The sequence below is a fragment of the Hibiscus syriacus genome, unplaced genomic scaffold (assembly GCF_006381635.1).
Source record: "Hibiscus syriacus cultivar Baekdansim isolate YM2019G1 unplaced genomic scaffold, ASM638163v2 tig00111088_pilon, whole genome shotgun sequence".
Lineage (NCBI taxonomy): Eukaryota > Viridiplantae > Streptophyta > Magnoliopsida > Malvales > Malvaceae > Hibiscus > Hibiscus syriacus.
In genome coordinates this window covers 523653-551277 of record NW_024062978.1, presented here as the reverse complement: position 1 = coordinate 551277, position 27625 = coordinate 523653, and the positions used below count along the sequence as shown (strand labels likewise).

The 27625-nt window shown below is 33.7% G+C and overlaps 2 protein-coding genes, 1 long non-coding RNA gene, 3 other non-coding genes and 1 pseudogene across 6 annotated transcripts; 6 read left to right on the top strand and 1 right to left on the bottom strand.

The window, feature by feature from the left end:
• Positions 1 to 1909: 1909 nt before the first annotated feature.
• LOC120152427 lies at positions 1910 to 16370 on the top strand. Its single transcript, XR_005518671.1, has 3 exons — positions 1910 to 1924; positions 2323 to 2329; positions 16155 to 16370. It is a non-coding gene; the product is annotated as an uncharacterized LOC120152427 (long non-coding RNA).
• Positions 3879 to 5844, top strand: LOC120152424 (annotated as a pseudogene).
• On the bottom strand, positions 9683 to 14798 carry LOC120152425 (AUGMIN subunit 2-like). The gene is given in 7 exon segments (XM_039164643.1): positions 9683 to 9888; positions 9891 to 10089; positions 10179 to 10292; positions 11273 to 11341; positions 13147 to 13251; positions 13664 to 13789; positions 14553 to 14798. Coding segments are annotated over 7 exon segments (867 nt in total). The 5' UTR covers positions 14670 to 14798; the 3' UTR covers positions 9683 to 9751.
• On the top strand, positions 15892 to 15956 carry LOC120152480. Its single transcript, XR_005518677.1, has one exon. It is a non-coding gene; the product is annotated as a small nucleolar RNA U49 (small nucleolar RNA).
• On the top strand, positions 16160 to 16305 carry LOC120152479. Its single transcript, XR_005518676.1, has one exon. It is a non-coding gene; the product is annotated as a small nucleolar RNA snoR2/U65 (small nucleolar RNA).
• Positions 16336 to 16426, top strand: LOC120152487. Its single transcript, XR_005518683.1, has one exon. It is a non-coding gene; the product is annotated as a small nucleolar RNA snoR77Y (small nucleolar RNA).
• A 4492-nt stretch (positions 16427 to 20918) lies between these two features.
• On the top strand, positions 20919 to 26384 carry LOC120152288 (chromatin remodeling protein EBS-like). Its single transcript, XM_039164544.1, has 5 exons — positions 20919 to 21214; positions 21347 to 21689; positions 21803 to 21871; positions 25079 to 25211; positions 26100 to 26384. The coding sequence occupies exons 1-5, from the start codon at positions 21142 to 21144 to the stop codon at positions 26124 to 26126; spliced, it is 645 nt and encodes a 214-aa protein (XP_039020475.1). The 5' UTR covers positions 20919 to 21141; the 3' UTR covers positions 26127 to 26384.
• Positions 26385 to 27625: the final 1241 nt, after the last annotated feature.

The window sequence follows — 27625 nt, the reverse complement described above, 5'->3', positions numbered from 1 at the left end:
TATTTCGCCTCTTGTTTCAATGCTCATTTGTCCTAATCTCAATGCATGTCAAGCTTCTCTTCTTACTCTCCCTAATCTTCTTGTTAGAAATGAAAGGTCTCAATATTCTATGCTTTCTTTTTTATGTTTATATAACATATGATTTTGATGTGTTGTCTCTTGTCATTCTCATTTTGTGTTATCAGAAACAATGTCAATATCGTGACAATAGGGGATGTACTGTAACGTCCCAAAGTCTGGGTCAGTAGTCGGGTCGGTAATCAGGTGATTTCTGATAAAAATAATATTTTTAGTTTTTAAGATTATAAATATTAGCATTGAGTGTTTAAATGATTTTTGAAATATAAAATATGATTTTTAATAATAAATAATAAAATAAATATTTATTAAGTGACTAAATTGAATAAATTGAAAATATTGATTTTAGTGACTAAAATGTAAAAGGGTCACAAATCAAAATCCATGAAGTTAGTTTTACCAGGCTTGTGTGGTTGGATTTTCCCTTCAACTCTAATCGTAATTCTCATTTCCTTTTTTTAAATTTCTAGCTAGATTTTTCTTTTAAATTCTTTCTCATTTTTCATTCTTAATTTAATTAACCGTTTTTTTTTCATTCTCTCATCCAGACACTATTGTATTATTCTCCAAAATCCTTCCAAAATATCTTCCATGGCCTAAACTCTTCTTCTTCATTTATCTATTAATTTGTTGTTGTTTCTTAATTCTTTCATCTTCATCTTTTTTTTTCAATCAAGATTGTTTCGTTTTCTTTTCTTGTCATTTTCTCCTTTGTTTTTTGGTGTTGTCATTGTTGATCTTCTTCATCTCTTCGTCTTATTTTTCCATTAAGGTAAATCTCTTTTTTTGGTTCTTGTTGTGCTTCAACGATTAATATCCAATGTTTCGATGATTTTAATTAATCAATTCTTTCAAAAACGAGTTTGTGAAATAAACTTGATTTTCAGAGATATTTCATGTGCTATTTTTCTTGATCACTTTTCAAGGTAGGTTTTCTTGTGATTATTTAGATGTTTATGATGATATTATTATCATACCAAATCAGTTTTTCAATTGCATTTGATTTCGATAAGGAATTCTTCAAAACAAGTTTTATTTTGATGTTTTTGAAATCTTGGAGTTAATGTTAATCGATGTCATTTGTGAGTTTTTTTAGTTGAGTTTAGTTGTTGATATTAGTTGTTCTTGATCAGCTCTTATGAGGAGAAGTAATGTTGAATGAATCGGAGGCTTAGAAAATTGTTTCGGTAATTTCATTTCTTTCGCTCTGTTTTGAAAATAGTAAATTCTGCTATGTTTTGGATATGTTCTTGATGTGTTTTTTTTTATTTCCAAGGTGTTTAATATGTTGATAATTGAGGAAAATTGGTGCATCGTGGTTGTTAGTCGTTTGCTAAGTGTTTGGAAACGATTTCAATTAGTGAAAACAAAGTTGAGTGATTTTTATTCTTAGAGGATGATAAATGAAAGTGTAGCTTAGAGTAACTCTTTTAGCTTGAAATCTAGTACAAGCGAACTTAAATTTATGCCTATGATTGATACGGAATGTGATATTAAATGTGAATATTGGCATGTGTATTAAATACGTATCGCAAGTGATGCATAGTGATTTTGAAAGTCTATTTTGCATATATATATATATATATATATGAATGTGTTGAGAATGAGTATAACAACTTCACTATCAATGGATGAGTGAGCAACTTGATGTCCATATAAGGTTGATCATGAGAACCATTTCCGATAAGTGTTTAAAAGTGTATTTTGAAAGTGTATATGTGTATAAGCTATGCATAATTTGATAACCACTCTTGCAAACTTGGATTAAATGATTATTTGTTCTTATAGAGACCTTCGTATATGAAAGGCATGCATAGGAAAGAGTACTCTATGGTTTTCTATTTGTGTGTGAACAAAGGGTTAAACGAGGTAAGGTTGGTGCATTGAGAAATGTTCAGAGAAGATTACGGGGAAAGATTGGTTCGTTGAGTTTACTCCGAAAGTCGTGGTTTTGGATTAGGTGAGTCCGTAAATAAAAGAGAGTTGTATGAAGTCCGTTTATCTAATGAATGAGTTGTGTTTTGATCAAAAGGCCATTGATCTGAATGGAAATTATGTGTGACTTTGCCAAAAAGGTCATTGTGCTTGTGTGCATGTGATTTTCTCCAAGATATGTAAAGAAGAAAATCATGTGTATATTCTGGATTTTGTGTGCATTAAGTGAACATGAAAGTATAACATGATGGCATGAATGTTGAGGTAAAAATAAGTGAGTAGTGAATGCATATAGGAGCTTTCCTTTAGTTTTGAAGTGATCATGTCTAGAATGTTAGTTATTCATTGGACTTTCAGCTCACACTCGATGTTTAATACTTTTTCATAGGATTAATAGATGAGTCAGAGGCAAGGGGCAAGCATCTGGTGTGATCAAGCAAGGCAATATTAAATAAAGTGTATGTGGTTTGTTTTCATAAAACGGTAATGTGGGAGCCATTGGGACTTGGATGGTCTTTGAGATGTTGAACTTGTAATAACGTGGCATGTTAGTTGGATTCTTAGGTTTGAAATGAAGCATGATGTTGGTTTGATGGTATTGTTTGAGGATGTTGAATCCATATGAATGTGTAGTTTGAATACCAAATTGACCAAACATATTTAGGGTTTTTGTTATGTCCACAAGTTTGGAATCTAATGTACACTAATGTGTTCGGGTTATTCTTTATGATTGGGTATGGGGTGTTACATGCGCCTCCTCTCGCAGAGCTTCTCAAATTGCAAAACATTGGTATGAAGGAATTAGCCACAATGGCAATATTAACGCTCTCAGTCATTTTACCTAACAAGTTCGTCATTACATCCTCCGGAGCTGCACCCTTTCTGGTTCAAATCCTTAGCTCTGGAATTGTTCAAGGAAAAGTCGATGTCGTCACCGTGTTACACAACCTATCAATCTGCAAAAATAATTCGGTTCCAATTCTTGATGCTAAAGCAGTTTCCCCACTCATCAATCTCCTCAAAGAATGCAAAAAAATACTCCAAAATCGTTTCTTTAAAAAACGCAGCAAAATTAACAAGTTTAGCTAGCAAGCTTTAATGACTAATCACAGTCTATCGAAGAAGTTACATGAGTTTTAGAAATTTTTAATAAATTTTTATTCTACATCACCCGTTGCTGGTGACTTATGGATTTGTTTAATCTTTTTTAATTGTCACGTAATACTTCCGTTAAAAAGTTAACAGGACTTAACGATTGATGGATTAAAATCGAATGGACTGATACCGTTATGGACTAAAATTGAATGGATCGATAACATTAGGGATCATGTACCTTAATTTTTAAATTGGTGACCAAAGTCAATCAAACCAAAAACAACGGGGACTATTAGCATGGTTTACCCATTTTTATATTAAAAACTAGGGTAAACTACACTAGATATACCAAACGTTAAGCATTGTATCATTTATACCATTAAACTTTCAATTTTGTCAATTATGGCACTGGATTTGATTTTTGTTACAATTATACTACTGAATTGTTATATCGTTAACAATCGGATGAAAACAATATCATTTTGGTGAGGTGTTTATGTCGATATCCGTCAACCTCATTTTCAACTGTCAACCACGTCATCATATCGTTAACTATTTAATGGTTTAGTGGTATAATTGAAATGAAAATTAAAATTTAGTGATATTATTAGAAAATTAAAAGATAAATGGTATAAACGATATAATAACTAAAGTTCGATGGTATCTAACATAATTTACCTTAATAATTACTTTTTTATTCAAAAGTACCAAAATTTATTCCCTCTTCAACGCTTTTCTGTTTTCTCGCACCGGAGGAAAGTAGAAAATCCTTTCCCCTTTCCCATTTCCCAGCTTCTCTCTCTCCCTCCCTATATGCGTGTATTTGTCTTTCTCTCAATTTCCTTTCCTTCCAAGCAAACCCTTCATCTTTTCATGTTTTCTCATTTTCATCCTTAATCCGGTCTTCACCCGCAAATGCCTACATCAGAACCACCACAAACGCCGCCGCCTCCAGAACAATCGGAAACTCAACCACCGGAAACACTTCTTGACTTGATCATAGGCGTTCTCTCTATCCTCCTCCTTTCTTCCCTTTCCGTTCGATATTTCGTCGGACGATGGCAAGTCGTCCGATCGAAGCTTTGCACTCTTCAATCATCTCTTTCATCGATCTCAGAATCTCCCCACTGGAACGACAACTCTTTGCTCCACACTCTTTTCCCTTCTCTTCTCGCCACTCTCCAACGTTTAAAAGCTCTCTCCAATCAATGTACTCTATCTTCCTTCGCCGGCGGGAAACTCCTCTTGCAAAGCGACCTCGACATGGCTTCGGCTTCTCTCTCTAACCATATTAAGGACCTCGATTTGCTTCTCCGATCTGGCGTCCTTCACCAATCAAACGCTATTGTTTTGTCTCAGCCGGGACCTGGCTCTGATAAAGATGATTTAGTATTTTTCGTCAGGGATCTCTTCACACGACTTCAGATTGGAGGTATCGAGTTCAAAAAGAAAGCTTTAGAATCACTTCTTCAGCTTCTCAACAAGGATGAGAAATCTACTGCTGTGGTTGCTAAAGAAGGAAACGTTGGATATTTGATAAGTCTTCTCGAAGTTAACAGCCAACCTTTGATTCGAGAGCAAGCTGTTTTAGCGGTGTCGATTTTGGCTTCTTCAAGCGAAGATTCGAGAAAAATCATCTTCGAAGAAGGTGGATTAGGGCCTTTGTTAAGAATCCTCGAAACATGTTCCATTCCTTTAAAAGAAAAGGCCGCCATTGCTGTTGAAGCAATTACCGCCGATCCCGAAAACGCATGGGCAATTTCAGCGTATGGCGGTGTCGCCGTCTTGATAGAAGCCTGCCGATCTGGCTCCCAACCAACCCAAACCCACGCGGTTGGCGCTCTTCGAAACGTGGCTTCCGGGGAAGACATTCAATGGCGCTTGGTGAAGAGGGCGCCGTTCCAATTATTGTCCAGTTATTAGTCTCGGGTACCACCGCCGCACAAGAAAAGGCAGCCAATTGCCTTTCAATACTCGCTTCTTCAGGTGAATATTTACGGTCTCTGATTATACTAGAAAAAGGGTTGCCGCGATTAATGCATGTGATTCAATATTCATTAAGTTCAGATACAACTGAGCATGTCCTCCGTACAATCAGTTCCCTTTCAGTTACAGATTCCATTTCTAGGACTTTATCAACTTCAACAGTTTTCATTATCCAATTGGGTGAATTTATCAAGCACGGGAATGCGATTTTACAACAGATTTCAGCTTATTTGTTGTCAAAATTGTCAATTAGTGATGGAAACAAGCGAGCAATTTCAGCTGTATGGGTTCTTTGGTAAAGCTAATAGAATCTCCAAAGCCAGTCGGGTTACAAGACGCGGCGGTTCAAGCAATTGTTTCGCTATTGACTGTCCGATCAAATAGGAAGGATCTGGTTAGAGACGAGAAAAGCGTGATGAGATTGGTACAGATGTTGGATCCGAAGAATGAGGCTGTTTCCAAGAAGTACCCATTGATGGTGGTGACCGCCGTGTTAGGCGGAGGAAGCGGTGGTTGTAGAAAAGGCTAATGGCTGCCGGAGCCAGTGAGCATCTCCAGAGTCTGGCGGATATGGAAGTTACCGGAGCTAAGAAGGCGCTTCAAAGACTTGCTGGGAACAGACTCAAGACCATTTTCAGCCGGACTTGGAGGGAATAACCAGAAAAAGTTACTAACCCCCCGCCAACTAAGGTACGTTTCCCTTTTACGAGGCTATATTCGGAATTTTATTAATCTGCTAGGGTTTTCATCAACACTTGCTTTTTGGCGCGTCACCGGCTATACTCAATTTTAGCGCCATTCATTAGCAGTAAAAGTACGATGTTGCCCTTTTCTTTCTCCAGTTGTACTCACGAGAAAATTACGACTGAAACCATTGAAGCTAAAAGGAGTTTATGACTTTAAATTAACATTTAATTAATCAAATAATAATTTGATTACGAATTCTCTGAGTAAGTGCTTAGGTGGTAATATGTTAAAGGAAACGTTGTCGTTTTCCACTGCCTACGAACTAAATTAACGGAGCAGATTTTGTAGACACGTTGCCAGCACGTGAAAGTGATACTCGTAATGCATATATTAATTTAAAAATTCATAATATTTATAATTTCTTTGTTTTAAATTTGTAATAATTGCAGGAACAAGGAGTTGGTCTGGATATTTCTAACAGTCAGAATGACGAGGAACTACTTTGATGGAGAATGCAACCAACCATAAAACTTTTTTACGTCATAATATATCATCTAAAAAGGGTTTTTAAATATAAATTATTAATGCTTATCTTTTAATACTATAATGGTGACAAAAAAAACATGGATGCGGTTTTTAGGGAGTATCCTCGTTTTGTTTTTCTTTTAATTTTTAATTAATTAATTCACTCAAGGTGAACTGTAACAGGGGAAGGTATGATGATCGGTACGTCTATTATTTTTGGCATTAATAAACATTTTTCTATTAACTGATTTTTCTTGTAAAATTTTAGTGATTTTTTTTATTGTGCGATTGTTACATTTACTATTATCCTATAACAATTGATTGCAAATTGATGAATGATATTAATGTAAAATAGTGCAGTTTTCTAACTAGTGTAACAGAAAATGAAAAAATTTCATATTTCAATGGAGGAGAAGAAAAAAAGAGATTCAATGATAGGTATGGTTTATAAATATATTAGTAATTCGTGGTACGGTACAAGGTTAATTATGTATCAGATTTTTTTTTTATAAATAGAGATGTAATCTAAACATATGTGATATTGAATAAAACTTCTAACGTCGTCTAGACACCGAAACGTAAACACATTATCGAATCTCGTTAAAATTATTGTGTTTATCTTTATCCTATTCTCCAACAAAAGGCATAAGATGATTGATGCGTACATGGCTGTGCAAGCGGGCAACAGGAAGCGGACATGATGAATGATGGGTCATTTTCATCCGTCAGATTTGGTTATGATGGTAGTGTGCCCTTTTCTTTCACACTTTGTTTGCAATCTTGAAATGCATGTTTTACTCGGGAGGCAGACATGTTGATGAATTATCCGACGAACCACAAAATTAATAGGTCAAATAAAAAAAGCAAATACGGAGAATGACCTCAGGAATCTCAACAACAACAAAAAAAAGGTTGCCATAAATTTGGATCAATAAATTGGTTACTGCTAAATCATTTAATAATGTATATTTATTTAGTTTTTGTTTGTCAAATGATAAGGTAAATTAGGCGATAGAATCAATTTATATTATTGGTTATGGGTATATCCCCAGTGACCCATGTCTGATAGGCAGACAGACAGAGTGTGAAACAAGCTGTAAAGCTCCTGGATTCGTCCTCTTTGCGTCAATCATTAACCTTCACATTAAGCCTTCCCCCCATTTTCTTTAGTTTCCCAATGCTTCGGGTCCTTCCGTTAATCAATGGCTTCAAACATAATATATAAATTGCAGTGGTTGATGACTTTATTGCGGGAACGAATGAGGCAGATGGGCCTCCATTTGGTGTTAAATTAGACAAGTTTAAAAGTTACCCTCCATTTCTTTGACAAAACCTACGACACTAGGAGTGGTTTTAAGGCAATGTTTGATAAAACAAAAATATTCTGCCTGACGACACTCGTGGCTTGGACGATATATTGGCGTTATTATTTTTAAAATCTCGTAAATTATTTTTTTATCAGTACCCACACTAGATTTGTTAGAAAAATATCTTTAAACTGTACACGTAAGACTACACTACGTCTTAAGAAAAGTGGGTGAAAGACTCACGTTACACAAGACGCGAGTTTCGTCTAACGTGGACACACTTTTCAAAAAATACGATTTAATATTGGAATTAATGACATCACGTTACAAAGCTTGTCCTTTGTAATTATGTTTATTTTTTTTAGTAACAAAATTTACCATGAACAACATGTAATCATGAATTTTATGATTGTTTTCAACCTTTTGGATTTGCTGAAATCCCATGTAATGGTAAATTCCAAGTACTTATAGTTATTTGTGAATTTCAAGTTCATTTTGTTATATGTTTCAAGTATACGGATAGTATAAAATAAATATGAACTAGTTTCAGCATAGTTGCTATTTCACTCTCGCTATTTGTTGAACTAAACAGATCCAGATACTGTTTCCAAATTCATCTATAAGATGTATAGGATAGGGTATTTGGTTCATTATTTACTTTTGCTGGTCTTTTCTCATTGATTCTTTGTTTACATAATGATGACACCCTTGCCTTTGCAAAAGGAAACACCATTTTTTCACTCCGACTTTGCCTGTATGGATTTACTTTCTTCAAGTCCTTGTAAGTTGGCCGACTAGTTTACATCCGTCCCTGCCATTTGTGGGCATACGTTGGAAATGAATGATATCTGTTTTCACTGAGTCGATCTTCAACTTATTTCTAGGCTTCTTGCTTTTTACAGCAGTCTAGTTTGGAAACACATAAAAGTGAATCAGTGATATAATGATGTTAATTATTTATCAAGTTAATGTGCTTGGTAAATTTCAAGGTTCGAATTGTTATATTCGATCTGGATTTTTCGTTGTGGCTGTGAACACACCTTTGTTTGACGAATCTATGTGAGTCAACTAAACAGAACTTTGTTAATTTACTATTGAATTATATATATGTATATATATTTGGCTCACATCTATTAAAAGTCAGATGAGCTTCAGAGCTGTCCGGGGTTGAGGTTTTCATACTGTTGAAGTGAATTTGAGATTTATAATGACTTCTCAGATTAATGCTTCCTCTTCTAGTTTGGACTAAATTACAATTTCCTTTTCTTTTTTTTTGGGTATGACAAGCATAGGATGGGAATGAAGTTTTCTTCAGGATCAAAAGAAGCACACAACTGAAGAAGCTCATGAATGCATATTGTGACCGACAGTATGTGGATTTCAACTCAATTGCCTTCTTGTTCGATGGGCGCCGCCTTCGAGGCGAGCAAACTCCTGATGAGGTATCATTCCGTTTCCTCTCAGTTAGAGGAACTACCACTTGCACTAATGTTCACATTGAAGAGTGGAATATGTTCAAACGCATAATTAAAATTCCGTTTTCTTTTCCTCTTTTGCTTCAGTTGGAAATGGAGGATGGTGATGAGATCGATGCTATGCTGCACCAAACCGGTGGAACAACCGCTTTCACAATGCTCTCATTTGTGTGAAGGCAAGTTTTAGCTTACTGTTCTTATCACTTAAAGGGTAGAGTTTTTGTCTGAATATGTAGATGCTATATATATATATATAGACAGTGTTATGGACTTGGTCTGGTTCTGAAATATCTAGCTTATATGGCTGCTGTTTACTTAATGAAATGGAATTTGGAACAGTTTTAAGTTTCACCTTTGCTTTGATGGCTGTTTAGCAGCATCTATAGCTATTTTGTAAGTAATTATTTGTTGATTTGATGTGAATTTATTTTTTGAGATTTTATAAACATATTTATTTACTAGAATACGGATTACTGATTTCAAAAATATTTTTCACTCCATCTATAATTATTGTTGAATAATTTTTTAAAATGGTTTTATCCAAACAAGTGTAATTTTCTTGAGAAGGTGTTTAACTAATTTTCACTACTATGAATTGAAGACATTACCGACTACAGAGGAAGTTAACGAGGTCAAACAAATTCTTACAAGATAGGATAGAGATTAAAGACCGTTCTTTTTAACTGATGGAGGCCAAGACAATCTCCTGTGGCTGGTACCATCTGCCGGATCAAAGTCCCCCACCTCGCTATTTTCGTCGTCCGCTTCTTGGCGTTCAGTTTCTTGGCTTCTTAGCTTTTGATAGCCAAGTCATCAAAACTTGTTTCGTTCTTCCAAGCGGATGGAGTCGAGGTGTCCTTGGCCGGTGTTGTTGACAATGGGGTTGCAGAGTTCCCCACTCTCAAATTTTGAAGTGCTGCAAACGACTCTCTTGTTGCTGACATGGCCTCGAAGAATCGGGTGCAGGAGGCTAAAGCAACGGGAATTGGACGGAGCATCTCCTGAGTGAGGAAAAGAAGAGTATCAGATAAGACATGCAAGATGTCATACGTGCATATGTATATCAATCAAAATGTATAGGTAAGCCTACCCCCCAAACTGAAAGAGGCTCCTTAAAGTTCTGGCTCCATTGGAAATCAGTAACAGCCGCTGTCAATGCACCATAATCACTTGCAGCTTTCATTAGTAGTTCAGAAAATTGTTTCTGAAGATATCCAAGTAAAATGGCTATTAGCAATGAAATTAAATCTTTTTTTATATTACCACATATGGAACAAAAACAACCAGCAACCAATCAAGGTTGAAAGCATAAATCTATAGTTTTTGTTTTCGGTTTATTTTTTTATGGAAGAATATGCAAGTACTACAACGTGCATCAATTGTTCTGAAATGGCTTTATTTTTAACCTTTAATATTTAGGTTTGCAATTTTCAATTTCATACTCCAAAAAACTGCATTGAGTATGATCTTTTTTATATCTTGTCCTCTTCTATCTTCTATCTTTCAGCAAACTAATAATCTAAAGCTTTGTTATTTTCCATTCTCATTCTATTAGGATTCTTACCCAATTACTTGGTGCATATCCAAAATAACTATAACAGTTAGTCTAACACTCTTCTGATCTTTCATAGACACAAAAATCACACAAGAGACCATATTTATCAGATGTAATTGTGATGTCATGAAATCCTAAGGATCAACATGTCCAATTTTGAATGATTCAGTTTCCATGTAAAATTGCATAAAATCTGAAAATTTGGAACTCAATGTGGAATATGTTGGTTTACTAGTACAATGTAACAAACCATGTAAATACAAATAGCGGTCAGGATGAGGGAGCAAAAGATAGTTTGAAAGATTGACCGATCATTCAACTATTGCATGTAAATACATTCTATAACCTTCAAGTACTTGGTCCACAGTCATGTTTGGAAGTTCAAGAAATTAAAAGTTTTATCAGATATGAATATTCTGATTCACGAAAACAAACCTAAAATGCATGATGAAAGTAGCAATCGGATCCAAATTCAATAGCTCAGAATCTAAAAACATGAGAACAAAGAGGTTCTATGTGTATGCAATCATCCCAAGGTCAAGGGAAAACAAGAATAAAAAATCTCTTCTTTCTTTCTTTATTTGTGTGTGGTTGCTTATGTTAAATTAGACCACAGATGAAGAGAAAACCTGATATTCTGCTTCCACTGGAATGCAATCCAGGGAATATGGTTGTTGCAGACGAGCAATAATTCGATCCTGCCAAAATAATGAAGAGGGGAAACATAGTCAGAAAAATAAATAGAGTCATCTTTTTTTTTTGATAGGAATTGAAGGCCTCATTAAAAAACCCCTTCTTGATTAAGGAACTCAGAATGAGTTCCTTCATCAGAGGAAGGAGGAAAAGAGTGCCTTATACTTCATTAATGAAATACATAAGATTACAACATGAAGATAAGTCCCTTACAAAAACTCCTAAAAACCCAAAATAAAATACCACTAAAACATACTGAAATTATCCAATGGCAGATTTAGCCAACCCATCAGCCTCTATATTGGCTGTCCTAGCGACCCATCTAATAACACCCTCAACATCTTTAAGCTTAACTGCTATATCCCTGACAATGAAGACAAAAAAATGAGGACACAAAGTTCCATTCCTAATCCAATCAACTGCCAATTTACAGTCTGATTCTAATATCAACCGACCATTAACATCTCCTCTCACTGACTTAAAGAAAAGTAAGCCCTTCTGAATAGCCTTTAACTCAAAATAGGTGGACCCGAACCAGTAGCCTCCTTAAAAGATCCTACAAGAAGACCTTCCTCATCTCTTAGAATACCCGCAACTCTACTGCTCTTCCAATCACAACTTATAGCTGCATCCACATTCAATTTTACAAAGCCCTTAGGAGGGGGGGACCAAGGAATTGTAGAAACAATCGATTTGTTGAGTGGGAAGCATGAATCCCCTAGGGAAGGGTCACCGATTAGAGAATCCATAGAAATAACAGAATCTGCAAACTTAGCTAAAAACCAAGATGCAAGCCGTACTCTTGCTAAGAAAAACAGGTTAGGTTGGTCAATCTTCCCTCTATCGAATACAATATCATTTCTAGCTTTCCAAACAGTCCAAATGACAACGGCAGGAATAAACTTCCAAATAGCAGACCTAGGATTTAGATCTTCCCAAGCTTGGAGGAACTTCTGCGCATTCTCTTGAAGAACCACATTAAGACTCCAATACTGCACAAATTTGTTCCAAAGTGACCACACGACAGAACAAGAGAAAAATAAATGAGAAGAAGATTCATCCACCAAATTACATAAAGGACAAGAAAGTTCTACAATTCCCGTAACCCCTCTCTTAACCAGTTCAGACCTCACTGGCAGTTTTTGAAGAACTACCTGCCACATAAATAACTCAACTCTTGGTGGCACCAAACCTTTCCACACAATATTCTTCCAAAAAGAATCCTCCTTTTGAGCCAAGGAACAAGTCTTCATACATGAGTTTACAGAATAAACACCCGTTCCGTTTCCTTTCCATATCAGACCATCATAAACTATGGACAAATTTCAGATTTCTGTTTCCAAAACAAATTTATTGGGACAAAATAGATAAGCAAATGACATGGTCCTCAAAAGGGTATCAATACTAACAGGTCGTGTGGTCTGAATTCCCCAAAATATAAATAACAAAGCCTTCCAGGATCACCAGTAAATGACGTAAGTGCCTTTCTATAGTTCTATTATTGTTTATAGCAACTATCAACATTTAGATAAGAAGTTTGACAGTTAAATTTGGTCAGGGTCATGGGAGTTATTAAACCACACATAAAACTTAATAAGAATGGAAATAAAATCTCACACATGACAAAGTAAAATGATTAAAAGGAATTGCTTCTGAAAGTAGTGGAGCAGAGAAAATTCAAACCACGCGTAAAATCAAAGTCATGCTCTGCCTATATGAGTGTATACCTATAAAACTCATCAGAAAGACTATCATGGGGCAATCCAAACAGTAGCGTGCTAAAGTAGACAATAAGAAAACCTGAAATTACCTTATTTTGAATAACATCTTTCAATATAGTAGTAATCCTCGCCAGTGTTTCACACTTCTTTTCCATTTCACTCACGTGTGTAAGGTGTGCAACATTTTTATCATCCTATAAATACCATCAAAGGGACAGTTAAAACAAATAGCAGACATGCGGGTAAAAAACTTGCACTGTACTCGTCGGCGACATTAAATTAACAAACATACATTGTTTTAACAAAATGCTTTAATCGGCAATAAAGTATTTTAAATATATACTAAAAATGGAGTAAAATTTAAATAAACATATTATGCTACTGAGGTGTTAGTGTGTTTTCTATTTATTTGTTTCTGTTTTACACAAACAAGACAGTAACTGAACTTCTCTTTTGTTTCATTTTTAATAATAAATCCAACCCTCTTAAATACTGAGTTTAATTTCTCCTGGTCAACTGTAAATCCGCAATACTATTCGAAAGTCCCAAACAGTAAACCTTACAAGAAGTACGGAAGCGGTGTGGTAAATAAACCGGGAAGCTTACCTTTCGGCCTTGGAGTTCAACTTGCAAATCTGCTATTTTTCTCTGTACAGTAGTTAGCTCTCTTAATACCTTTATCAAGTCATCACCCTTTTCTCCAGTAACAGAAGATAAGTTTTGCACGTCTTCCTATAGAAGAAAAACAACATTATCTGTGATGCGATTTCAACATATCCATCCATCAATTTTCTAGCTTTACCATAAACTTGTAGATTCAACATGTATAGCTGATCATCATACACTAGAGTGAAGAAAATGCCAATAGAAAGATTTACAATTATAAGAAAAAGGAACAAATGATTTTGGGAAACCTATCCAACATATCTATATATTCAAACAAATTTGAACACTAATGGTTCCATAGATAACAATGTACAAACCATTTATTCAACACAACTAAAGAACAAAATACTCGAGATATAGGTTAGACGCAATATATCTGAGCTTCAATTGATCTGTCATGTTAGTTGACTACCAAAACCTCTACGTCTTAAATGGTTAAATGAAAATCTGAGGCTTCAGCTGGGGCTCGGGAACCCTAAATTTACGATTCCAGCAAAGAGATCATATGGTTTTGAAGATTAAATTCTTCTTAATTGGACATTAAAAGGGGGAGAAGGAATAATGCTAAACCATTTCAGCATAAGCATCAAAAACCCAAATTCATTTCGCAAACTGCAGCAAGGAACGATGATATATCATTCAATTGCTTAGCATAAAGGATCGGGATAACAGAACACGAACATTCACAAGAAACTAGTGTCGTTTGAGAGTTTCAGATTTGCAGAATTTGAGTGTTTGGACTTATAATATCCGTTAACAAAAATCAACCTAAAAAAAGAAGATTATTGACGCGAAGCAAATGAAAATGAATGAAAGAAAATAGGAGAACCTGAGAAGGAGGAGGGAGAACAGAGAAACCAAGATCGGCAGCAATGGATAGAGCATCGGACATTCCTCCGATGCGCCTATATGGCTTCTTCCCGACCCATGTCGTATCGGTCGACATTTCACGCCCAAACGCTGCCTTTTATTGTGTCTCGCAAGATCTGAAAGTACTTCCAAAATACTATAACGAGAACCGAAAGTTGTAATTTGAACCGACGGGTAGTCCCCAGATTTGCCTGGCCGGTCTCTGCCTATACTTCACTGTTTTTCAACTTTTACCTTATTTGAATCTGAATTAACCCCTTTAAAATTAAAGAATATAATTATTTCTTTAAAAAATATTATTATTATTGTTTTGTTTTCCTCCGATTTTCAAGGTTTCGTATTAATTAATTTGGATCGACTCAAGTCAAACACCTGTTTTTAGTGGATGAGTTTCTCAACGGGATTTTCTGCATACCCAATGACTCGAATAGTCAAACATGATACCTTAAAATGTTAGATCTTGAAGGATTTGATTTTTTGTGTTCAGGGATGTAGTTTGATTCAAATTTAATGAATTTCGATCCAATCTAATATAATATAATTGATATTTTAAAAAAATATTAAATTCAAGTTAGGTTTTATAAAAGTTAGAGCTGCATCAGATCAAATTCAAACTTGAAATGAAAAATCTTCTACACTTGAGATAATAGTATAATTTTGTATATATTTAAAAATAATTATTATAATATTCACATTTTTTCTATTAGGTTCTTATTTTAATAAATAAACTTTTTTAATATTTATATCAGACCAGATTAAATAATTACGAATTTTTAATTTAAAATTTAAAGTAAATTTTAAATAAAATAAAATATTTTTGAACTCAGACAAAATTAGATTCAAATAAATAAAATATATTTCTTACATTATATCAAATTGATTGAAAATTCAATCCAATCCGATACATTTTAATGACATTAACCCAGCATGAGTAAAGAATAAAATACTGATTAAATCAATTTAAGAATATTTTTTTTTAAACATAGGAAAACGTTGTCGTAGAGGTTGTATCACCTACAACAAGCATTTTGGGCCTATTAATAGCAAACGTGAAGCTCCCTTCGGCTTTGTTTCCAATCAGCAACCTAAGCCCAAGTTAACAAACTTAACCCCTGAATTCCAGGCTCCATGTCTCTATAAAATCCAATTTAGAGATCTAGGGTTTCAACTCCACTGCTCTCTATAAATTCCTACCCAAATTACTCTCTCATACGAAACATGTAACTGCGGACGGCGGTGCTCCTTTGTTTCCCTTTCTTTTCCCTGTTTTTGGTTTTAAATGCTCATCTGACTTCGAATCCCAATGAGGAAGAATTCCCATAGATAGGAAGTGCCGTATGACATTTTAATCAGCAGTGACAACACGCTAAGGAATGCCTCCGTCTTCCCATCCGCCAATCCTCAGCCCCTCTGATTCTTGTTCTTAGGTGCTTTGTTTTTGGCCGGGAAATCGGGGCTTCCTCGAGGCTTGTTATCCTGTGTGAGTGATTTGAAACGGGTCTCTGAGGGTTTATTCTTGGTTTTTTTATTAATCATGTTTTTTTTTTCCTTCTCTTTAGAGTGTTTGGTCCGATGCCACGTCGCCGGTAGCCAAGAGCTTTGACCGGCGATGCTATGATTGGACCGAGATAAATTCCATGTTTCGCTTGCTGATAGGAACCTGTGGATCTGATTCACTGTGATCTACGGAGCCGTTTTCGGCGATTACATTCTTTTTATCATATTGGCAAATGGATTTGTTGAAGCCAATGAAGATTTGTTTTTATAGTTGGAATTACCGACTGAATTTTCATATATTTTGATGTCAATTTTAGTGGCTGTCCGAGGCTTCATATAATCTGTTTGATATTTCCTTTCTTTGCTTTTATAATTGAAATTTAAGATATACTTGTTTTGGAATAAAATTTTGTATAAATTATGTATTTATTGCTTAATTTATGTCTATTTCACTAAGACCTAATTTTTTAATCTTTTTTAAAACATAAAATTAATTTTTTAATGGTTACTAAAATTAAATAAATAAATTTTCGGTATGAAGTTTTGAAAAAAAATTAAATGTTTGGATACTAAAATGGATAAAAAGTAATAGTTTAAGTACTAAATGTGTGATTTATCCTTAAATTTAGGTTCTTAAATCTGAATCTAGCAAGATTAATATGCTGTATGAAAGTTCCGGCATGATGAAACTGTCTCACAAGAATGTGAGCTAAAATTTGTTAATAGTATAGGCTGTCCAACTCTGCTTGACAATAAATATGAGAATGTCAAGGCCATCTTACAGATGCAGCCTCGAACAAAGAAATGGATTTAGCTTCCATCAGACAAAAACCCAATGAAAACTTGAGGTTTTATCAAACAAAATGTGAGAAAAAGAACTTCGTCTCGTTCCCCTGAACATAAAGACTAGCACTCCTCAATATGTTTGCAGTTACCAAAAAAACATACACTCTAAATTGGTGAATAATATGACAGTTTATCATCAAACAAGTTAACCTGTTAAGTTAAATTTAACGAAACAGAACATCAAAGTTAATGAAGTTAACATAATAGTAAATTTAACCTCTTTACTTTAGTTCTAAAAAATAACTTGATATGAATTCAATCCATCTTATTTCCTATTTCTCTTACCACTTAAATTAAGTTACATTCTAGAGAGCTCTAGATGCACTTTGTCCACGCCGTTTTCCGCTTGGACGGAGGAAAACTTAGTACGACTTGGGGGTTTTCTTTTGAAAAGATTTTTAAATGTTTTAGAGTCGTCATCGACCTTTTGGGTTAGGAAGGTTGAATATCTAAAAAATTTCTTTTAAAAGAGTTTTTAATAAAACACAATTTTAAAAGATAAATTAGTCTACGTGTAACCAAAAATTCATTTTTTTTCAAAAAATAATAAAAAAGGTTTAGGGATCGATTACATGTGTAGAAGGATAAACACCACACAACGCCCAAAATTAGTACTCCATCGATTATAAATTTTCTCTAATAGTGGAAATCTAAAAATTCAAATATAAATTTAAGTTACTATCCTATTATTCCATATTCAATCATACAATTTTTATTTAATGAAAAATTCTAAAGAGAAATGAAAAATATTCTAATATTTACAATCGAAGAGAAAATAATTCCTAAAATAATTTAGGACGAATATTTATCTTTTACAACTGAAATAAAAAGAATATTATAACTTCTCCCAAGAATTCTAGATTAAACAATTTGATTTGACCAAAATAAGAAATTAAGGCAATTAACCCAAATTGTATTAATCATGCTAGATAATGATAGTTTAAACTAAAATGGTCAAAGTATAAACACAATAAAAATCAGAGGCCCAAAAATAATTATCACACAAATATAAGTGCTGTAAATAAATAAAATCATATCATAACAAAAGGACCAAAATGCAAGACAACAAAATAAAAGCATTCAATGTGATAAAAAATGAAACATGCATATATACTCATGAATACATATTAGGGACATGAGTGATAATTTACAAACATGATGAATTAGAATACAAATAAAATACAATCATAAATATTAAATAAGGACCAAATAGCAAGAACATCAAATTTTAGAGGTCTAATAATAAACATATAAAAAGTCATAGCTAATATACAAATATCACATAACATGAGTATTAAAACAAACTAAAATTAAATTGCAAACCCTATTGTGCAATAATTACAGGAGTGAAATTAAATTGATGAATAATATGTGAACAAAATATAATAAAACAAAAAAAATAGTAGCCAAATCAGAATAAAAAAGTGAGTACAATAAATAAATTACAAATATCACATTCAAATCACAATAAAATAAAAACAAAATCCAAACAGTGACTAAAATGAATAAACATAAAAAACAATGACTAAATTCGAAAATTAATAAAATTAATATGCATATTATAAATAAATAACAATGTTAATGACCAGAGTGCAAAAGAAATTAAAATATGAGGAGCTTAAAGATGATTTTACCCTGATAGAGACCAAAACGTAAAACATGTTGAAATTGGAGGATCTGGACTGCAGTTTGACCCTTAAACACAAAGCACGACCAAATAAAGCCCAGAAGACGGCTTAAACGGGCGAGAACCTTTCTCGTTATCCTCCTCTCCCATTCTTTCTCTTCACAACGCCCAGGGATGTAAAACCGACCCCCAACGCCGGCCACCAAGACATTGTGACCCCCTCACTCCCTCACGATCATCTTCAACCGGCCGGTGAAGATCTAGACGACATAAACGACCATCACCCCTCGCTCATCACTCACACAATCAAAACCCCAAAAACCACCCTCCTACCATAGACCTCTCGGTCGAAACTCCCTATCCTTCGCCGATCACCAACAACCGAGTTTCCTAGTCGTGAGAGGGTCTCACTTGCACGCCGTCCACTGCTCAACGGTGGCCACTCCCTCTGCCCGTGAACCCCCACGAAAAACCAAAACAAAACCAAAAGAGAAAGCTAGATAAGAAAACAAAAACTGCCAATTTTGGTTTTTTTTTTAAAAAAATTAAACCAAACGACGTCGTTTGTTAAACGAGTCAAGTCGAACTCGGGTATTGCTGAGCTCGACTCGAGCTTGAAAACTTTAAAAGTAAGCTCAACTCGACTCAAACTCACGAGCTAAAAATTATCAAGCTCAACTCAAACTCGAAATATAATATTGAAACTTGAACTCAAAAAACCTTGAACTCAAGAAAAAAATTAGAAGTTCGATTGAAGCCTAAAATTCGAGCTTGATTGAAGTGAAAGAATAGTTCATTTAATGCTCACCAAAAGGCTCCATGATTTTGAATGTCAAATTACCTCTATTATTTATAGAAGTTAGTTGTGATGTTCTTCTATGTTTCTTAGCCATGTGAGATTGTTTTATTCTCATATTTTTATTCTTTAAACTTTTGGGATGCTCTTCTATGTTTCTTACCATATGAGATTGTTTTTTTTTAAAAATTAAGCCAAACAATATCATTTTGTTATGATTTTTTTAGCCCTAAATTTATTTTTTAATTATAGTTATATAATTATATTTATTATTTAATATGTTTTACCTTAAATATTATGTTGTAGTTAATTTGAATAATTTTGTTTCACTTGATTTTATGGTTTTTAACTTATATATGTTATGATTTGCTTTGAATATGACTTGTGATATAAAAAATTATTTTTTATTAAATATTTTTGATATTTTTATTTAATTTTTTAAATAATTATGACATCGTCCGGTTATTCCGACCGGTCGGAACCGGTTCGACCGATTGAACCAGTGAACCGGTAGTATAGTCGGTTCGCTAACCAGTCCGATTCTGAAAACCATGACCCCAACAACTACAATATTTATAATCTTTTTTTTATTTTTTAATAATAAAATAATACAAGTAAAAAATGGTGATTACACACTCAAAATTAATGTAAAATGTTGAAGCCACAATTAAATATTGATAGGAGTCGAAATATTAGAATATTTAAGAAAAATGTAAAGATTTATTAGGTATTTAAACTCGAAATTCAGTATGAACAAGCGATCTTAGTGATTAAGAGGATTATTGTTATCCTTGAGGTCCCAAGTCTTTGTACAAACGTTCATTGTCAAATAATTTAAAGTCTTTATATATATATATTATCTTGTATTCACCTTAAATTTATAATAAAAAACTCAAAATTCCCAAGAAAACTTCTAATTTGTCTAATATTTATACCTACAATGACCTAGATTATAAGTAGACTAAAATTTTGAAAACACGTACTTATCATTATTTAGTTCGACCACCACTTGATTAAATATTTAATAAAACTTTTATATTTTTTAAATTTAAATATTTATTTTTACATAAATCAAAATACTATTAAACTTAAATTATATCAAATATATAAATTTTAACATAGGAGAGCTCCGTCCCTGAATGTACGCCACTTTTATGAAGAAATATACTTGCACTTTTCTTCAATTGTTCAACTGTTTTTTTTTTTGACATAATTGTTCAACCATTTAATGTGAGAGGTTGATTGTTGTGCCTAATGGTAAAGATTTGTGGGTTACTTTTTTAATCTCATTTGAAGAACCATATTTTCACTTGCGAAATGATTCTTTACACTTGGGGTTAAATCTATGCTTTTAATGAAACGGTGTATATTATTACATGTTTTTTATTTCTGTTTTAAAGAAATTATAATTATATGCTTTATAATAAAAAGATTATTTATTAAACGGTAAACATGCTTCAGCGTGAGCATGGTGGCGCTGACGTGTCGTTCTGTTCATTTCCCATTGTCACAACAAAAAGTGAATTAATTACTAATTTGTCTATTTTCCCCGACCTCGCCCGGATCTTCTCTTTCAACAGTCCTTTCTATCTCCCAGTTGTTAGGGTTTGTTTCCGTCTCCCTTCCCCTCTCGTTTGATTCCTTCAGTTTCATCCCTTCAATTCTCACTTCATTACACCGTTTTGAAACAAAATTAGCCTCCAAAAATCTAATCTTCCTCGCATTTCCATTCACATTCCTTGTTCACACACACACACACACACAAAAAGAGGAACCCTTTTCATGGCCAAGACCAAACCTGGCAAGAAGGACCTTGATTCCTACACTATTAAAGGCACCAACAAAGTTGTTCGTCGTATGTTTCTCGCTAAACCCATCTTTTTTGCTTTCCTTCTACGTTTCAAAGAGAACCCAAATTTCTTATCCTTGAAAGGTCTTTTCAAACCCACAAATGTTTTTGGCTTTTGATATTTGGTTTGTTTTGCAGCTGGTGATTTTGTGCTGATGAGACCATTGGACTCCGATAAGCCACCGTATGTGGCTCGTGTGGAGAAGATTGAGGCTGATCATCGGAACAATGTGAAGGTTCGAGTTCGATGGTACTATAGGCCGGAGGAGTCTATTGGAGGGAGAAGACAGTTCCATGGAGCCAAGGAGCTCTTTTTATCAGACCATTATGACGTGCAAAGTGCACACACCATTGAAGGAAAGTGTGTGGTCCACACTTTCAAAAACTATACAAAGCTTGAGAATGTTGGTGCCGAAGATTACTTTTGTAGGTTCGAATATAAGGCTGCCACTGGCGGCTTCACTCCCGACCGGGTGGCAGTGTGAGTTTTGATTTTTCTTGTGTTTTTGGGTTGAGTTTAGGGTGTTTTCCCCCCCAGTTTCTTGTATCTTTTTAGAGTTCGTTTATCAATTCCCCTTGGTTTATGTTTTGAAGGTATTGCAAGTGTGAGATGCCATATAACCCGGATGACCTCATGGTTCAATGCGAGGGATGCAAGGATTGGTAAACTCCTTACTCATGTTTGTGTGTGCAGAAACTGTAGATTGAATCCATTTTTTAGTGGTTTTTGTAATGATTTATCAGCTGAATAAAGTTTCAAGTTAATATTGTATTTAGTTTTGCTCAAGTTTTAATTTGAAGTCTCTCTAAGTTATTTAACTTGGATGCATACAGTCTTTCTAAGTTAATCCTATGAGGCTGTTATCATTAACAAGCTTGGTTTTTTAGTACCCTTCTTTTTTTTAATATTTGATAGTTTGATACATGGAAAATATTTTTAGTTAATTGTTCAGTTATGCATGGAACATTCATTGATTAATGCTTTTGCCATTGGCCATTATTGAGTTTGGTCGTACTTAAGGGTGCCAATCGGGTGGGGAAAAACTGAAAACCGTGGGGATCCAAATCGACGGGATGGGGAATAACCGAAATCTTCACACAAAGGGATGGGGATGGGGGAAGTTTTATCCCCGAAGCTCAAATGGGGATGGAGATTGCTATATCCGAACTGTGGGGATAACTGAACTGTGTGAATAACCATGGTCCATGTGGATCCCGAAAAATATTCGTAGGAATCTCTGATATTTTACAAAATTTAAAAAATATATTTATAATCATTTACCTATATACCCTTAGGGGCTGTTTGGTTCGGGGAATGTGGGATTCCCATTAGAATGGAATCTCATTCCCTGTAATGTTTTATTACCAATAATGGATTTTTTGGGTATATTACCGAGAATATCATTACTCCTATTTTTTTTAGTTATTGTTGGCGTTTTGGACTAAAATGCCTTTAATTTTTTTTTCAAAAATATCCTTCTGTCATTGAATAATAAAATTTTTACGATGGTTAAATTATAAATTTTTTAGATTTACAAAAAAATTCTATAATTAAAATTTTATATGAAGTTCAGAGGTTAAAATAAATTTTTACCCTTTCATTAAACCTTTTTATATTTTCAATTTTGTAAAAAAATATTATATAAATTTTATGAATTTAAATTTTTTAAAGAAAATATATAAATATTTTCCTAACTTGTTAAAAAAACAAATATATAATAATGACAATTTGGTCAAATATTCATTCCAATAATCTTTTATTCCTTTAACCAAACACAATAATCTTACATTCATGCTAAACCAACCAAACACAAAATACAATATTCCTAGTAATCCTATTCTCTGGTAATCTTTTATTTCCACTGATAATCTTATATTCCGTGAATCAAACACACCCTTAATATATATTTTAATAAAAATTATATATGATAAGATTGTGAGATTACGTGTTGCAACTGTTACATCTCAAAGAAACTAAAATTGAAGTTTAGATATTTTCTCATTTAATATATATTGATTTGTTGAGATTGAAAATGATTAAAATTGTACATATACATTGAGTGTTAGATGAATATTGACGTTTGAAACTTTCATATTATAGATAGAGACCAATTTGAGACAATATAATATTTCTTACAAGTTTTAGCTGTTGCATTGATTTCAAAAATGTATGTTTATTTTTTGGGATTGGGATTAACCGAAACCCGCATGGATTCGTAAGGGATGGGTATGGGAACAAAAAAAATCCCCGAAACATATAATGGGAATTCCCCAAAACTATACCCGCAAGGGTTGGAGACGGATTGGATAATGCAAAACCGTCCCCCGCCCCACCCCGTTGCCACCCGTAGTTGTACTAGCTTGTTTTCGTTAACAAGTATGGCTTTCTTTGGCACTATTTTTGAATAACTGATAGCTCTAGAAGCAAAAGGATGTTTGCATGTATTTTGTGTTCTTTCATGGTAAATACTTTTGATTTCTAATTGCATTATTCATGGAACATACGATGTTGAATGATTTTCCATTATTGAAAACTGTGATGGTGTACATTTACTTGATAATGTTTGTCGAGATAATCTCATAACATTCGGAAGTTACTTTACTATAATGATGTTTTATGGGTCCAAATTTTATTTGTTATAGTATCGACAAAAATCTACTTCCTATATTTCTGTAGTTTTGTTTTGACTGAAAGCAGTTAGTTTAAGGCATTCTAGTGAGCTGTAATGGTAGATTCATTAAGACACAGATAAGTATGAGCTAGATCAACTTAAGTTCTTATTTGAAAATATAAAACTTTTATTTCCTCATTCGGAATCTTTAAGCTGATCTGCTTTTGCCATCTGATGTTACTTCACTGCTCTGTTTTCTTCATACGTGGTTCATTTCCATGTTAACATTCGACGTTAACATGTAATATCTTCTTTTGGTCTTCACCTTACCTAATTCACCATGTAAATGGTAGCATATGATTTATAGTTTGATGAAAGTTCATATCTAATGAATCAAATAAGGTTTTAGTTGATTGATATTTTATGGAAAAATAGTGGCTGCGATTGAGGATTTAGCTTCTGGTAATGCAACCAGTGGTTGAGTGTAGAGATTTTCATATGAAACACTGTAGTGTTGTTGTCTTGTTCTCCTTAAAACTTTGGTTTACACTACATTACTGAAATATCTTAAGTGAACAAATTACAGGAGTTTTAGGATGCACTGCAAAATAATGTTAGTTTTGACTGTTTAGCTCTATATTATTTGCAGATTAACTTTTTAGGTTATCCAATATTGCAAAAGCTAAAACTACAACGACAAATTCAATGGAGTTGTCTTCTTCTTTGTCGTAGACAAAGAAAGTAAACATATTACATAAGAACTTAATGAGTTAAAATTTTGTAATGTTACCAAATGTAACATGCTGTTTGGTGTGCCTCTAGGGGTGTTATGTATTCAACCTTTTAAACGTATATTGCCTACCTTTATTTTTTTACATTAGTTTTGGCCTGCCAATATAACTCAGCACTGAGTTGTACTTCTAGTTACTGATGGTCCCATATGGATTGAAAGTACTACTGGCGTGTTGATAATTTGATTTTGGTTTAAACCGGCTAATTATCAACGATTCAATGTTGACTTCAAGGGACTTTGCATGAGTTATTTGCCAATTATTTTTGCTAGAAATGAAAAACAGTTTTGGTCTCAAGACATGTTTTCTAGTTCTGCTATAATGTTTAGTATTTTTCTTCCAGTTCCTTGCCAGTGATTCCATTGTACTGTGTGTGACTTTGTGTTTGTGTGTGCGCATATATATACCTGATTGTACATGAAATTGGATTATTATATTTTCCTGATTAAAGATAAGTATGTTTTTAGGTTTCATCCTTCCTGCATGGATATGACCATTGAAGAAGCAAAAAGATTGGATCAATTTTTATGTTCCGATTGTACTTCAGAGGTTGATGCCAAAAGATCTTTGAATACATTCCCAGTATCACCATCTCTTGAGGTAACGGTTTGAGCATTATGTTCAGTGTGCATACATAAATATGTCTTGTTTTCTTATTTTACTCTGTTTAGTTATCGGCAGATTCCGCTATACATTGTCTTAGAACAACATTGTTATATTTTGATGATGCTCTTGCAATGCGAGCCGTTAGCTCCAAGTTTTTCTCCTGCAATACAAAACTGTAATCAATCATTCCTTGCTTGCAGTTTGCAGTTTGCAGTTGAGGATATACCTATTAATTTGTGAGGATAGATTCATAAGGCCTCCTCTGAAATGATAGAGATACATTCATTTTCGAAAAGTAGGACACCGTACGATGTGGATATGCCAAATGATAACATAAAGAGTGTAATTTATATATGTATATATTAGCCTCTACTACGAAACAATAAAACTATGCCAATCAATTTTGAAGTAGCAATAGTGATGAAGTACATAAAGAGTGTCAAAGTACTTTCACATATTTGAAATTTGGACTTTTGGTATCATGGATGGTACTGTGATCCCTGGTTTCATAGATACAAACCGACATTTTGGTTGCAAAAATAAGCGCACTCGAGTTTTTCTAGCGACTCATAGTTACATGTATGCTAGGGAAGGTTTTAATCACCATTTGCTCTGTCATGGTATATCTGGCGTATTTTCCCGAGATCTGGTTTCTTCCCAAGGAAATCCAACTAGTTAGCAATTGTTTTATTCTGATTTAATTGTTACAATAGATGAACTACCTTGATACTTTGGCATCCTTGACATTTTGGTTGTAAGTTTGATTCTAACACTGCCGTCTACTGCTTTTCTTGTCGACAAACTATTCTCTCCTTCCCCTTTCCGTCTTAGCAATGTAAACACGGCCAGACGTCTGATCTTGTGTTTTGTTCTTTTGGCTAGGTGGAACCAAAGCGTAGGAGGAGATAACCAATGTGAAAACGAGGCGGTACCGATTTTCTTGCACATTAGCTCGGACATTGTTCTTATTAGCTTGGTGGAATTGTACAGTGCAGAGAAGTTACAGTGCTTGCACCCCTCACCCCCTCCCCTAAAAAAAGGCATATCTTTCATAATTTGCCACGTTCTCTCATGTTTGTATGTGTGGTTGGACTTGCAAGTGCAGTCTGTGCTAAATGTTAATCTTAATATAATTCCTAAACCTTAACAATGGCTTCTGCATGGACTTAAGAATTGGGGAAATCTTATCTCTTCTTTGCTTAATCAAAGTTTCTACTTCTTTGGTTAAACAGAAAAAAACTCAACTAACCGAATTAAATAAACAGAAATTAGGGTTGTTGGTTTCGTTCCGGTATTGTCTGGTTTCAATCTATTGACTAGTTTTTGTATATTGACGATCGCGAATGGAGTAAACTGAGTTGGGTAGGTTGTTCTCGCTTTTGTTATACTTATCCGGATTAGTTGATCAATAATGAAATCGGATGGTTATAAAAAACCTATTGACTAGTTTTAATGATATATATATAATATAATTTATTTTATTAAAATCTAAAATTTAGAGCCACATGATAATTTTTTAAAGTGGAGGAGGCGAGTTGCGTGGTGAGTTGTGGTAGACTTGGTTTGGGGGCATAAATATAATGAAAAATGATTAAATTATGATATGAATTTGTCAATGATTTGTTTTGGTATTAACTTTACATAAAACATTGAAGCATCGTTTGAATTTCATTGCAAAATACAAACAATGTTTTACCAACAAACTCCACTGGTGGTTTTAGTTTCACCGCTCAAATTACTATTAAACTGAAAATAAAATATTTTATTTAATTTAATTATAAATTTCAAAATTTATTTTACAAAAACTATTCAGTTTAATCTTAACTTTAAATTTTAAACTTTAGATCTAAATATCAAATTCTAAAATAAAAAACAAATAAAAGTAAAAGGTAGTAAATACTTGTCCATTTTTCATGTACTCAAATGGAAATTAAAATATTAATTTTAAAATCTGAATAAATAGTAATTTCTTTAAAAATGATTTTCAAATCTTCAAAAGACGAAAAAATCTAATCGGATCCATTATCGCCTATAGAATAGGTGCATTTGAATCAACATCACTGGTCTAGCTTAAATCAAACCAAGGTCATTATTGTAACATTACCTTTTTGTCTTGAAAGTTTCTTTCTGGCCTCCTATGCCTTTCCGAAAACCTCAATTCCCCGTGATTTTTTTTCTGTTCCTGTTTTCCTTCCATCCAAACAGAAAACTAAAATCCCATTTAGACAGAGCAGAGTGAAATATCTTAATTTCGTTACCGTTTTTATAGCATTTTTTGGTTTGCTAGGGATTCTCTAATTCTTTTTTCCCCCTCTCTTTTAGTTGTTGCCCTGTAGTAATTACTTTTCTTCGTCTCTTGAATCGAATTTGTTTCTAGGGTTTATATGACTATATAGATCATTTTAGGG